General features: G+C 30.8%; 3 protein-coding genes across 3 annotated transcripts; 2 read left to right on the top strand and 1 right to left on the bottom strand.

The window, feature by feature from the left end:
* Positions 1 to 1,158: 1,158 nt before the first annotated feature.
* On the bottom strand, positions 1,159 to 14,443 carry LOC126835311 (adenylosuccinate lyase). The gene is made up of 9 exons (XM_050567808.1): positions 14,144 to 14,443; positions 5,088 to 5,291; positions 3,806 to 3,930; positions 3,562 to 3,719; positions 3,354 to 3,505; positions 3,009 to 3,226; positions 2,763 to 2,943; positions 1,448 to 1,624; positions 1,159 to 1,385 (listed from the first exon to the last, which is right to left on the bottom strand). Exons 1-9 carry the CDS (start codon positions 14,279 to 14,281, stop codon positions 1,296 to 1,298), a joined length of 1,443 nt encoding a protein of 480 aa, XP_050423765.1. The 5' UTR covers positions 14,282 to 14,443; the 3' UTR covers positions 1,159 to 1,295.
* LOC126835323 (protein snakeskin) lies at positions 5,632 to 7,034 on the top strand. Its single transcript, XM_050567819.1, has 3 exons — positions 5,632 to 5,834; positions 5,932 to 6,138; positions 6,311 to 7,034. Exons 1-3 carry the CDS (start codon positions 5,784 to 5,786, stop codon positions 6,533 to 6,535), a joined length of 483 nt encoding a protein of 160 aa, XP_050423776.1. The 5' UTR covers positions 5,632 to 5,783; the 3' UTR covers positions 6,536 to 7,034.
* On the top strand, positions 8,619 to 11,480 carry LOC126835326 (uncharacterized). The gene is made up of 3 exons (XM_050567821.1): positions 8,619 to 9,822; positions 9,934 to 10,101; positions 10,509 to 11,480. The coding sequence occupies exons 1-3, from the start codon at positions 9,751 to 9,753 to the stop codon at positions 10,710 to 10,712; spliced, it is 444 nt and encodes a 147-aa protein (XP_050423778.1). The 5' UTR covers positions 8,619 to 9,750; the 3' UTR covers positions 10,713 to 11,480.
* Positions 14,444 to 14,613: the final 170 nt, after the last annotated feature.

Here is a 14,613-nt window from a genome sequence, read left to right on the forward strand (position 1 = left end):
AACATAAAATACTATAGTTTAATTGTTAATTTATTAGAATATTATTTTTAGTGTAAACTTATTTTACTTATTAACTACATTTGTCTTGAAGTAAAAGAAATATAAAGAACTTATGTAACGATATTCTGATATTAACGATTTATGTTTTTAATGTATCTACCTTATTATTACAATACTCTACTTACATAGTACAATACATGTATTTATATTTTTAGTGTATTACAATTTACATTATAATTAATACCTATATGTAGTTTTCAATACTCAAAAGTCAAAACGAATAGGACAGGGGCAGGCGAGAGTGTAGAGCTAGCAACAAATTTGACGTTACAATAATCAACCATTTTAACAACTTATTTAATCAGGAGTGTTACTATTTTATTTTGGTACTTGGTAGGTATTTAAAATACTTTACCAACCTTTATTTAACTTTTCATATGGGTCATAATATGTTTATTGGCGATGAATAAAGAAATACAAGTTGTGATAAAAGGCGTTAAAAAAAAAAAAAAATGACCGCAGTTGGAAAAACATTACATAGATACCTATGTAATAAAATTTTGCTTTTTATAAAACGTGGCAGCCATCAATAACGGCAAATTGGTTGATTTCTTAGATAATTATTGTTTGGATATTGTTTTATATTAAAATTGTAATTTAGTTATTAAAAACTAGTATACATTATTAAGTGATTACATAAGTGTTATTACTTTATAAACTAGAATGGTTCCTTTTTTTAGTTTTTTTTTAAATTTTGTGACCTGAATAACACTGTCATAACAATAATTGTATGATTGTGCCATGTTCTAACTAAATGGCTAATGGAACGTGTTGATCCTAGTACATATTGTTTTTGGTTTATTTTGAATCAGTATAAAACTTTGAAAAATATTAACTAGTAGATGGCTAAATTTGCCCTTAATGTTTTGGTTTAGACCGGGAAGACATAAGTCTTTTAACTTTGTTACTTATACTAACTTGTAACTGTATTATTTAACAGTGTAAACACGCAATATGTACTTCACTACAATGGTATTGTAATGTTAATGATAATAAAACAAAACTTTTGGTATTCGGTTGTTCATTGTTAAATTGCCTTATAGTAATACTGTTTAAATTAAAAAAAAATTGAACATTTTCTATAAGAGTAAAAGCAAGTTGAAATAATAAAAGAAACTTATTATTAACTCATAATATAATAAACATATAATGAAATATTGAGGTAAATTTTAACAAATCAACTAAAATTGGTTAAAAGCAATAACACAAATTAAAATCGAATTTGGTGACTAGCTTTAGATTTCTAAGACTGTAGCAGTTGTTTTGATTTTCGAAATGTATTTATCGACAATAGGCTGCACATCTTCCTTCAAAAAGTATGTAACCTGTTGAAAAATAACGATTGTTACACATGAACATAATTATTTGTATTAGTGGCAGTATTTACTTGATTTGGAGCACATCCAATAAAAGTAGACGGATCTAACAGTTGAGGTAGTTGATCAAGTATTGGTGCAAAATATGGATCTTTTACAACTCTATCTAATAGATCATTATCTTGACCATCGATGCGAACCGTACTAGCAGCTTGTAATGACAAAACTCTTATTTTTTCATGACAAATCTAAAAAAAAATATTTATTACAATTATTGTTACAAAAATAATACAATACATTGTTTAAAAACATTTCAAATTGAACAAAATATAATTTAAAAAAAAATATTAAGAAATCAACATTTTATAGTCATGTTATACATCACACTTTAAGCATAAAATAATATTTTTAATTTGCTTAATGAATATAATACAAAATCAAACTAGATCTATTTGTAAAAGAAGAACTTTGTTATAGTTTTCTAATATTGTTTTAAGTATTATACATCAGTGTTGTAACACAGTATTCAAAATTAACAGTCATTAATGTCGAGACTGTAAAATGTGATAAAATGTTTAGTAAATAGACGAATTTTGAGCCAACTAAAGTTTATTGAAACCTAGTGTAAAACATAAAAACAATAGCTATCACAAATAAATTGTTGAACTTCATTAAATATTCTGCATTAAACCTTGGCATTTTTTGTTAAAATAACAAAAGACTATTTGAAAATAATTTTTTTCGAGTACATAAAAATATATGCAGATGGATAAGATTCATTAACCATAGTTTTTTTTAAATAAAAAAATATACTTAGTAATTATAGTTAAACAAAAAAAAAGCTGTAATACTCTATGATCAAATGTTTACATTTAAGGAGCCTTTAAATTGTAATCCGACAATAGTTTTAAAAATAAAGAATATTTTTATTTGCATCGATCAAAGTATATTTAAAATTTTTTTTTAATATTATGGTAAAAATGATTAAACAACTTATAAAATTGCAATTTAAGAAATAGAAATCATTAACTTAACTAAGAATAAATTTTAAACTGTGCCTTGATCAATGCGTTGTAAATAATTTTAAGGATTCAAATGTATTTTTTAAAATTTTAAATCTGACTTTTCTTAGGAACGTACTGTTAGAAGTAGAAACATATGGTTTTATACAAAAATAGAGTCAGTAAATTAAAATACATACTTTTTTGCTGAGTTACGACAGAAGTTTAAAAAATTTAGGAATTAATTTTAAGTTTTACTGAAAATTTGACTATAGAATGCTCCTTAATAAATGAGGTCTTCTAAGGATAAATGTTCAATACATTTCCAAATTACAACAATAGTTAATGTTTTAATTTTCAAGCAAAACATAATAATTTATATTACTTGTCTATCCCCACCAGATTTAACCATGGCGATAATGATATTTTCGGTGGCCATGAAAGGTAAAACTTTGTCTATGTTTCTCGATATAACTTTTGGAAACACAGTTAAGCCTTCAAGAATATTTTGTAATGTTAACATAATACTGTCAGCAGCTAGAAATGCTTCTGACAAACACAAACGCCTAAAAATAAACAAATTATTTCAATACAACATAATAAATAGTGAATAAATACAAATCATAAATACCTGTTTGCGCTATCGTCCAATGTACGTTCTAACCATTGGACAGATGCAGTATTTAGCGGATTATTGACTAAATTCATTAAGTAACGTGCAATAGAACATACTCTTTCGCTTCTCATAGGATTTTGTTTATAGGCCATAGCGCTAGAACCAATTTGCGTTGTTTCAAATGGTTCGCCTATTTCATTCATGCCAGCTAATAATCTCAAATCCGTGCACATCTGTCAAACAATAATTTTAAATTATATTTAAAAATCAAACAAATAAATACCACAGACACATAATCAAGTATCGTTCTTAATCAAAATACATCTGATGTTAATAATACTTGACATAAGTTTAGCATACCTTATGAGTAGCAGATCCAAGAACACTTAGAGAGGACACAATTTCTGCATCAACAATTCGAGGGTAAGTCTGTCCTGTAACGGGGTACGATGACTGGAACCCTGCAAGTTGTGTCACTTTCTCGTCCAATTTTCTTACTTTTTCATAGTCACCTATCCAACAATATACAGGTACATTAACACATAAAGAAAAACGAAGCTAAATTTACCATTGAATAGTTGCAAGAAGGACGCCTGAGTTCCGGTAGTTCCTTTGATACCGCGAAACTTAAGATCGCATCTGACACGACTCAGCGTTTTTTCGCACAACAACAAGTCTTGCAGCCAAAGACATGCCCGCTTACCAACGGTCGTCAGCTGAGCTGGTCTACACAAGAGAATTGATTAATCATACATTATAATAATAAAAATTTAATGATAATAAACAGTTGGGATTGTACTAAATACACTTACTGGAAATGTGTAAAACCTAATGTGGCCAACGATTTGTGGTTATCGGCGAACTCGGCCAAAGTCTTTATGCACCCAGCCAGCTTTGGCAATAGAATGTCAAAAGCGTCTCTGATTACCACCAGGTCCTGAAAATTGAGTTTAATATAAGTTAATACATATTTCATGCAGCTAATTGGTTTAAAACAACTAATCCCATATTATAAAAGCACACGAGTTTTTTGGTAAGTGTTACTGTAGTTTTTTAAAATAAAAACTGTAAACATATACGTTTTTCAGATATGGTAAACTGTAAAGCATACAATATATATAATAAGTTATCACTTACTTATTTTTAATAGTACAAGAAAAAAGAAGAAAATTCACTTTTGATCAATTGTTTACAATTGTTTTAAATTAGTGTATTAACTTTGTAAGTTAACTAGAATAAATAATTTATTAATCTGAACGCACGGCAGAGCGCCAGGCCAAGTTCCAGCAATGTCAGTGTATCTTTACATGAACCAATTCACCCAGGTTTTCTAACCCACATATCTCTGTTTCCTCTTAAGATAAGCTTTTAAAACTTAAAACATAGATTAAGCTCAAGTAGCTTAGGATACTGTGAAAAAATGAGCCCTTAATAATAAGCCTTTTCATAAGGGGAGAATTTTTAATTTTTAATTTTTTTACTGACTGACTGACTCACTCACTCGTCATCAAAATTATAAAACGCTTCCCGTATAGGTGAAATGTGAAATTTGGCACAAAGGTAATTCTTATAGTGTAACAAAAGAGAAAAATCTGAAAGTTGCAATTTTCTAAAATTTAATGCCGCTTGAGGGAGTGTTCCTTGGCTTTAATGGTTCACTTCACCCAGGAGGGCTCCCCAACGACCGCGGACCGACTAGTAGCGCTAGTCGTTATTTACGGGCTGGGGAGGTATGTCTCAAGGAGTGATTCTGTCGAAGGCCATTTAACATTTGGCCTCAATGACATACTTTAGTAGCTTTTTACGACATGCGTGTAGACCTTGGAAGTATTCTTTCTCCCCTATCCACAGGGATATACAACAAAAACCTAACAGTGAAAAAGGGCCAAGTTCCAAACGCCCTACCAAAAATGTCAGCCTATCAAAGTGATATCTACATTGTGGCCAAGTCTGCTATTTATTTAGTTCATAACCCCACTTCACTCCTACTTTCATGAGCAACACTGCTCTTTTATTCGCATTGCTTAACACTTGGCCAGTTTCTGAATGAAACTGTATACTATATCTACAGAACATGGTGGTAAGTATGCTTACGGCGTTGTCTCCTATATCACAAGAAGTTGCTCCCAAATGAATAATAGGCGCGGCGGTCGGACAGCAGGTTGCGTAAGTATGCACGTGGGCCATGATGTCATGTCGGGTGAGCTTTTCTTCTTTGGCGGCCGCTTCAAAGTCCACATTTTCCACGTTTTCCTGTAGTTCCTTCAGCTGTTCGTCGGTTATGTCCAAACCAAGTTCCTAGAAATATTTCAAATCGTTAAAAAATCAGTCGTTGAAATCTCTTTTGTGTAAAAAATAATAAAGTAATCAAAACACTTTTGGAGGCGCGGCGTTCGCTGTTGTTGCCACGATATTCTAGTTTTAAAAGTAATATTCCAAGCACAATACGATAAAACCATATTATAACCACGATTTAGTATACAAGTCTATGGTGACACGATTTGTTGTGTAAACACCGATGACTCCGGCGGAATCTCTAATCTTATCAGGTGGCAGGAGTCAAGTACCACCGCGGCCAACGCCTTGCGCATAACACAGTAGAATGTAGACAAATAATATTATGTGTCAGCAGAAAGAATGCCGTACAATGACGAGATATGCAATGCCAACAGATAAGACGGCCAGTATGTCGTATGAAGAGCTTTGTCAGGTTTAATCAACGACGTCAGTCAGCGGGCCTAGACCTGTTGTTGTTTTGTACCGCAGCCGCCTAAGGATCGCACAAGTAGGATGGTGAACATAGCCAGCGTGGGTACGGTTGTCATCAAAGTGGTGAAGCTGGTAAGACTATAGCCGGGATTTTATTACAATTTTTTTTAGACAAATTTTAATAGTACCTATCTAAATAACGGTCGTACTTTATTATTTTTTTTTACAGGTGTTAAACATAATTATACTAGTGCTGTACAGAACGGGATATAGGGGACAGTTTTTGGGAGTAGGCGGCACGTGGAATCTAAACGAGGAGAAAAATCCGGATGCGGAAATCGTGGCTTCCGGGGTGTTCATAGGATTCTTTATATACACCACGGTCATACTGATATCCTATGGGTTCGGCTCAAACCATCAGAAGAAAACATTGGTGGTAAGTTTGCGATAATTTGTAAGCAAAATCTTTGCTTAAACATAAGGGGTACATTATTCACGAGTATTAAACGTCCATTATTATAACTGGGCCTTTTTTTACTTAGCATAAAAGGAGCCACGGTATAAGTGTAGGATTGTACATGTAATATAACTACTGGGAATTTTCGCAGGACATCATCATGAACTTTGTGGGCATGTTCTTGTTTATCGCAGTCGGAGGGATAGCTCTTCACTATTGGATAGGCTACCAGAACGAGAACAAGTACATCAGTGTGACATCGGAAAGGGCAATAGGCATAACGGTGGGAGTATTGTGCGTGTTGTCTGGAGCCGTTTACCTAATCGATACGGTTCTGTCGTTTGTACACTTTGCACGCGAAATAGAATTCGAATAACTCGCCAATTCCTTTCCACTCCAATCTAATTCATCAGAGGATATTTTTTTTATATTTTTTTTACACAAAACACCCTTTGAGCACACCGGAGGAACCAAACAAAACGCTGGGAATATTTGTTTTTATTTGGTATATCAGTAGACTAAGCGTTTAAATATTACATAATATTATATATTAATATGTTTATTCGCCTCTCTCATCATCGATTCCATCCATGTAATCTTTTTTTATTATTTGTACATAAAACTAATTAGTCGATAAGATAAAAGTTTTAAGTGTAGCATATAAATGGATACCTATAAACGTAATTGTGTACAATAATTTGGTTTCGATATTTATTTTACTTAAATCGTTTATTTACTGAAACGTTAAGGCTAATGCAATATTAAAATGTATTTTAACTCTTATTGTCTAAATAAAATCAATATAGATATACGATTAGATATTAAATAGTGCAATATAATTCAACACGTCAGCTGTCCATAGATATTAAGTTTTAATATTAGATATAATACAATGTAATAGAAATTAGAATTATATACATATGGTATAATCCACAATAAACAAACATTTTATATAGAATGTATAGGTTGTTATTTAAAAACTGTTGACTTTTTTAATGGTAAAACTACTTATTTTTATTATTTACACTTAAAGGATTAGGTAACAGATAACACGCACCAATGTGAAATACAGAAAATTCGATTAGTCATCTGTGTTATTAGCTATGAATGACGTGCATGATAATAAGCAAACGGTGCTGAAAATAACTTAGTAGTGGTAGCAAATAATAGAAGTTAATTTTTAACAGATTTCAATTATAGTTAAATAAGGTCGAGGTTATCGTAATTTGCTAACAATATAAAAGCTGAAAACATAAGCAAGGTTCAGATCAAGTTCCGGTCATTCAAATTTTCTTAAAATTATAATTATTGATATCAGCATAATAAATTGTTTTTTAAATGACTAGTTTTGTTTGCACTGAATAAAAAAAGTTGCAAATAGAATGTCTTTACAGAACTCATTAAAAAAGCGATACAAATAATAAACCTATTAATTGTTATAAACATAATTGTAATATTATGTAATGTTCGTCAAGTCCATTAAACATTATATTTTAACTGTACGACTGAACAACTAATAGTAAAAATTGAGTTTATTTAATTTAAATAAACTCTGAGCTGTGATAAAATAATTCAGAAAATTGCAAGTTCAAATAATCTTAATGAAATACAGGTAAATTAATATAAAAATGAAGTATAAACTTTTTTATTTTACGCATTTCATACAGAAAAATTATCTTACTATGATAAGTAAAAATAAATTTGTATTTTATGTGTATCTTGCTAATTCTCGAGCTATAAAATTGGCCGAGTTAAGAAGAGTCTGCTGTCTGGAATATATTTTTAATGCCAGGACTGGTTATTACATAATATGTAATATTATGTTTGACAAAAATTATTCTATGCTCACTACCTACTTTTAAGTGTCTTTTAGTCCCGTGATTACACAGTATATTATAAAATTAGGATTCAAATATTGCGCCGAGTGCAAATGGTTTTATAATATTTAAAATTTTAATCTAGAAATTTTCCAGTTTATTAGACTTACAACATATAATATTATTGAAGACTAGTCTTATTAACAACTAGACTTTCAAGCACAATACGCACAAGTTTAACGCATTATAAATCATAACACAGGGTGATTGTTTTATCATGGGCCACTCAATATTTCACTGGGTTTAATTAATAATTTAATTGTTTTTCTTCAAAGAGATTTTATATGATGTGATCTTAATTTCCCACAAACTTTTTTGTTCTTACCCCCTCTCAAATTAGTTTTTATGATAGAAACTTCTGAAACTTAAACGGTAACGTACATATTTTATTAACTTTTTAAATTAAGAATATTTTACTAAAAATGTTGACTGGTTGATAACCAGTTTTGAAACACTATTTTTACAGTTATAAAAGCTTAAAAGTTAGAACGAGAGGGAAAGTGTGGGTGAAAAGTGCGCCCAAAAAAAAATTAAATTATTAATTGAACTCAGTGAGATATTGAGTGGCCCATGATAAAAAAAAATTATTCTGTATAGCTAGGCGTGGTTTGTGATTACTAAGTGAACCAGTTGAGTAATGTTTATCTATGTAGACAATAATTAATAATATACTGAAAGCGTTAATAAATACTGTTAATATTGAACGAAATTGAGGCGATTAAACGAGATATTTTATTGTTGAGACATTCGAAGTTTGTTAAAAAAACAACTATACAATCGTTAAAAATGTATGTTTTAATCAGAACTATAATGCCGGTCCATTGATTACCGACAATTCGTAATAAAATGTTTTTTATTTGTCTCTTTAATTTTAGGGAAATCGTGATCGCATTTATTAATTACTTGTCTGGCGCAATGAAATCAAATGGGTTTTGCTTTCTGGCTTACTGCGTTCTTATTTTTAAAAAAACGCGACGGTAACGTTGTCGGGAAATTAACATACGTTACGAATCGATTTGTTTCGGAGTAGGAAAAAAAAATCTGTAAGAAAACTCCATATTATGCAAAGGAAACCGGCGAAACCGTCGGTCGGAAAGTAGTGAACGCGCACCCGCTTCGCACGTCGCTTCCAGGCGACGTTCACACGCCACAACTAGGCCGGCACTTGTTGTCCCTACGATTGAAATAAAAATCCGAAACAACATGACCAGATAGGTGTACAATAGCCCACATCGTGTCCCTCGTGGTCGGCGCAGGGCGTTAGCACAATGGTAATATTATGGTTGCGGCTACTGTGAAAAATGTTTCCGAGTTGGGTGTAACGTCCGACACGGTGGGAGAGCGACCGAGAGATCACTTCCTCTGGTTACGGCAAAACTAATATTATAGTCGTTAAGGAATATCTATAAGAAAAAAAAAACACTAGCTAGTAATAACAACAATAAGGAAAACACATAGATGTATACCGGTGAGTGGAGGGAGATATTCGGTTAACGCCAGGACGACGGTGCAGCCAGGAAGGAGTGTATCGCCTGCGCGTTAAACAACCATTACCCTTAATACTCTTAGGTGTAACACATCAAAAACTTAATTGTGGCTGTTATTTGTAACAATTAAGTCGCGCCCTACCCCTTCGGACAAGTTAAGAGCGACAACACCCACGCATTCGAACAACCCACAGTCGTTTAGTGGAGTTTCGGCAGACGTTACCGTCATGGCCAACGACAAGTCTCTCAAGGAGTCGCTGTTGGCAGCTTCGCCTTTTCTCATCAAAGTCGTGGAAATCGTGAGTACCCGCACATTCGACTTGACACTCTTATGACAAATTATCACTTTTGCCGTATCGCAAAATAACGTTATTCTTGTTTATACCTACTAAAATGTGTCCCTCGTTCAGCTCTTAGGATTGACCAGCATGTGCCTCATCGTCAGCCCATATTCGTCTAGACTGCACACGAGCACAGGACGGGCAGGGTTCGTATACTCAGCTATGTCTGGAGCAGTCCTCGTCGACCTATTGATAGTGGCCAGTCATTTCCTTCAACAGCGGATACCCAAAAAACCGGTGAGTCTAAGTCCTAGTCCCTCGTAATCATCTACTGATATCATGATTGTGCTTTTTGTCTTTACGACTTTGTAAACTTCCCGATGACACCACGATTTTACATCACATTTAAAGAACTGACAAGGTCTAACTTAAACTTGTTAACACGTTAATGACCTTTCAATATAACTCTTGCAAACACTTCAGCAATTAAATACAAAATAAATTATGGCTAGATATATTACCACACTGAATGTTAACCCTAGTGTAATAAATTTTCTTTCCAAAGCAACTGCACCAACTTTGTACTTGATTTGTATTAGTATTTAGAAATAGTTCTAGCGCATAATATTTCTTTAAGCTATGATTATTATAACATAGAGTTATGATATTGATTTAAAACAATATAACATTGATTTCTTCCATAGTGTTTGGTCGTATCCTGCTGGTATGGAGCCATGTTGGCCATAGCTGCCGGTGTAATATTCTCAGACTGGAGAGCCCTACAGTTTGCTTTGCAAGTACGACCGTCCAAGCACCGAATGGATCTGATGATTTCCTCGGCTGTGACCACCACTCTGACTTCGCTAACGTTTTTCGCAGACTTTGTGTTAACTTTTAAGTATGGGTAACGTTACAGCCAAACAGCCAACAACCTAATCGCCTATAATTCCTATGGCATTACCCAAGTCCTAACCAAAATCAATTACAACCAGATTGGAAACAAGACTTTAAATAAAACTATTATTATTATTATTATTACTATTACTGTTGTTACTATATTACATACATACAGAAGGCAACACAAATCACCATATACACCAAACGACTAGGCTTCATGATTTGTAAGGATTGTTATTTTTTTTGTTTTACGTCACCACACTCTTATTAATATTTTTTAATCATATTTAACTTGTACTATTTTGTTTTATGTATAAATGTATTTTCATACTAAGAGTTAATTATATAAAATCAAATATAACTTTTACATCTATATTCCAACATAGTTTCCAGGTTGGAACAATCACGCCATGATAGGGGGTTCAATAATGGTTTTAAACCGTAAGATAACTTATTGACATTCCAATCAGGTCATTAACATGTTAAGGATTATATGAATTTAATATCAAAATAATTACAATACAAAACTACCTAATGTTTTTTCACGTAAAGTTTGATAACGCTAATATTGTAACTGCGATGGTTACGAAATAATAATAATTAACATAACAAATCAAACTTGGTAGACTACCACACATGATTATTGTAGCTGAACACTAACATAAAGCATTATAACAGAATGATAGATTACAATAATGTAAGTATAGATTATTAAGAAACCAGTTCGAGTAGATTTATTATACAACTATAATAGTACATAATAATTATCTACATTTATTGTATATAACATTATAATTAACACGTTTTCATTATAAAACAAAATTAAATTATCTAATAACTCATTACTTTATAAAATATGGTTTAAATAAAAAAACCAAGTTATTGTAACTTTGTCTTTAATTATATAGGTTATAATTATAACAACGAAAGGTGAAGGGGTGGGTTACACTTCTAAAAAGAAAATTTAATTTCCCATAAAATCAATGTGTACGCTAAAACGAATAATAAAAATAAGAATAAAGAAGCAACATAATTTCAAATTTTGATTGAAAAAAGAAAATTTTAAATACTAAGTAGTTAATGAAAATTTAAAGAATAAAAACTAAAAGTATTGATCACGACAATTGTATAAATTAACTATGTATAATAGACATAAATATCTATTTTAAAATCAATGAAATGTATTTTAGGGTATTATTTTAAAATATTAATAATATTCTTTTTAGTACATTTTTTTAATTCGTAAAATATCCTAATTATGTATTGATAAATATTGAACTAAAAATTTTAATTAACATTATTTAACACCTTTGTGGTACACACCTATTAAACTGAATAATAAAAACAAAAAATATCACATTCTTGGTGGTTGACAATGAACAATGCTTTTCCAAATATCTTCTATGTTAAAAGCATTAGTATCTAATGTTGTACTGGTGGGTTGATTAGTTGCAGAAGTTGCAGAAGATTTTTTGAGTAGACTCGGAGAAAACCACGAAGCATTTAAACGTTCAGTTGAAGAAGAATATACTTTTAAATTAGGTGATCCAGACATAGAATACGATTGAGGTTTAGAAAAATCGGTTAATGGACTAGACGGTGGTTGGCTATTTTTTTGCAATTTAGGTTTCATAACATAGTTTACATTAGACACAACCTGAGTGGGACAATTGAAGTCTATAGACGATAACGGTCTTCTAAACATATCATTATTTGATGATGACAAATTTAAACCAACATTTTTCAAGCAATTGTTATTAGTCCAGACAGAACGCGATTGTACTGAAGGCAAACCCTTATCAAATGAGCTAATATTACAGTTATTATTAATAGAAGTCATCGGACGTAAGCCTTGAAAAGCATGATGTAATTGTGAGCTTGTAGTTCTATTTTTTTTCATATTAATTCCTGCTGGATAATTGGACATCTCAAAATTGTCAGACTGGTTGGATTTTGAATAGTTATCTGGAATTTTTGAGTGCTCTGGTAAATTGATATTTTCTTCATTGGAACAGTTAGCAATATGCTTTGGGATAAATGGCTTGAAAAGCAAACGTTTATACGGAGTCGGAGACATTACATTTGGTCGGGTGGCATTGTTTGGAACAATAGGCACAAAACGCACTCTGTTACCTTGTGGATTAATTAAAATACTTTTCTTTAAATCTTCCCATCTTTCCTTTAATTCGAAAAATTCCAGTCATCCGTTAGTTAAAATTAAAATTATAACATTTTAATATATTATAATAATATGTTATATTTAATACAAATACTATTTACAGCTAAGTCATAAAATAGGTTCATGTTACTATTTTTACTAACTACATTATACAATTTTAGTAAAACTACATTTTAGTTAGTCTTCAAATCTAATCAACTATTTTGTACATTTGTTACCAAACTATATAATATAATAACAATATAAGATTAATTGAATTCATTTGTATTTAACATTTAATAAGTCAGTTACATATTCCAATAATATAATTCAAACAAGCTTCAACAAACATACAAAATCATATTGTTGGTGTTAGGTGTAAAAAGTTAGTAATAAATATTAATATTATCAAATATATGATAAAATAATACCTATAACAGATATATTGGTTTCAATATCAAACGGTTAAATTATTCATGATGCCAAATAATATGAATGGTATGATGATAGCGAATGTGAAGTAATGAATGTATGTAATAAAAAAATTATGTCTACAATATTTACAGAGATGTATCCACAGAAATTGTCATCTTCTGATAATAGATTTTACATTTAATCAAAAGCACCAGAGGAAAAACCAAACACTTACACATCTGTATTATTGTAAATAATTTTAAGATCCAAAAACGCATAAATAATTTCATAAATTATATTTTAATATTGTTTTAAAAAACTTTTTTAGCTAAATGAATTATTTCTTGGGTTATTTATCAAAACTTATCAATAATTATTAGTCTTATTGCTTAATTTTTGAAGAAAAAAAAATGTATAAATCCCATTAAGTAAATCTCAATAAGGATACCTATCAGTATTTTTTTATGAAATAAATATAACACTCGTGCTTCTTTGTAAAAATGTCTAATGTAATTGCCAATTAGATGTCCATTATCAATTGAACCACTTAGCGACTTAGATACTGATGTTCACTTGCTATCATATAATCAAAAATAATTTAATCGAGTGGCAAATTTAAGAAAAAACATTAATTAACTTTAATTACAAACTTATAATGCCAAAAATACGTTTACGATTTTGGTGAATTTTTTAAAAAAAGAACATTTGAATAACATCGGCTAACTTTTTTGTAAGTTAGTAGATTTCTTTATTGGATATTTTTGTTCCCACTATTTTATCAGTATAATATACAAAGTAGCTATGAAATAAACTAGATTCTAATATTGTTTTGCAAATTCCAAAGTATATATAAGTATAAATTTATTTTACCTTTTCAGCTTGCGCTAATACTGTCCAGAGATATCTCCATGTTGTAAACTTTTTCTTGTCACTAAAATTGTACTTCATTTCTACTGAAGCATATCTTGTCGACAAAGGAGATACATATGTATCATAAGAATTAGACATTATGAAGAACTCAAAATATGAAATGAGAAAATTTATAAACAAAACAATTACCACACGGGCAGTTATTTAAGGAAAACGAAAAAATAAATAATTGTAAAATGTCAACTTTAAGATAAAAACAAAATTGTGCAGCCGGTGCGCAATCGATAGAAAACTGATAACAACTCGTAAGCCTCAGCAGCTGTTTATAATGATTAGCTGATTATCCACCTTATCATAGTTTGTCGTTTCAAGCACAAGTTAATAGATATTTTACCTTCTACGTTTTATTAAATATGTTTTTTCTCTTCCTAGAGTAGGTAATAGTTTTAATGAAGAAAACTCGTCAGGTT

This window comes from Adelges cooleyi, unplaced genomic scaffold (genome assembly GCF_023614345.1).
Source record: "Adelges cooleyi isolate 19-005CV unplaced genomic scaffold, UGA_ACOO_1.1 ACOO_flye_CR_arks_rails_tigmint_CR_PRNA_23, whole genome shotgun sequence".
NCBI classification, from domain to species: domain Eukaryota; kingdom Metazoa; phylum Arthropoda; class Insecta; order Hemiptera; family Adelgidae; genus Adelges; species Adelges cooleyi.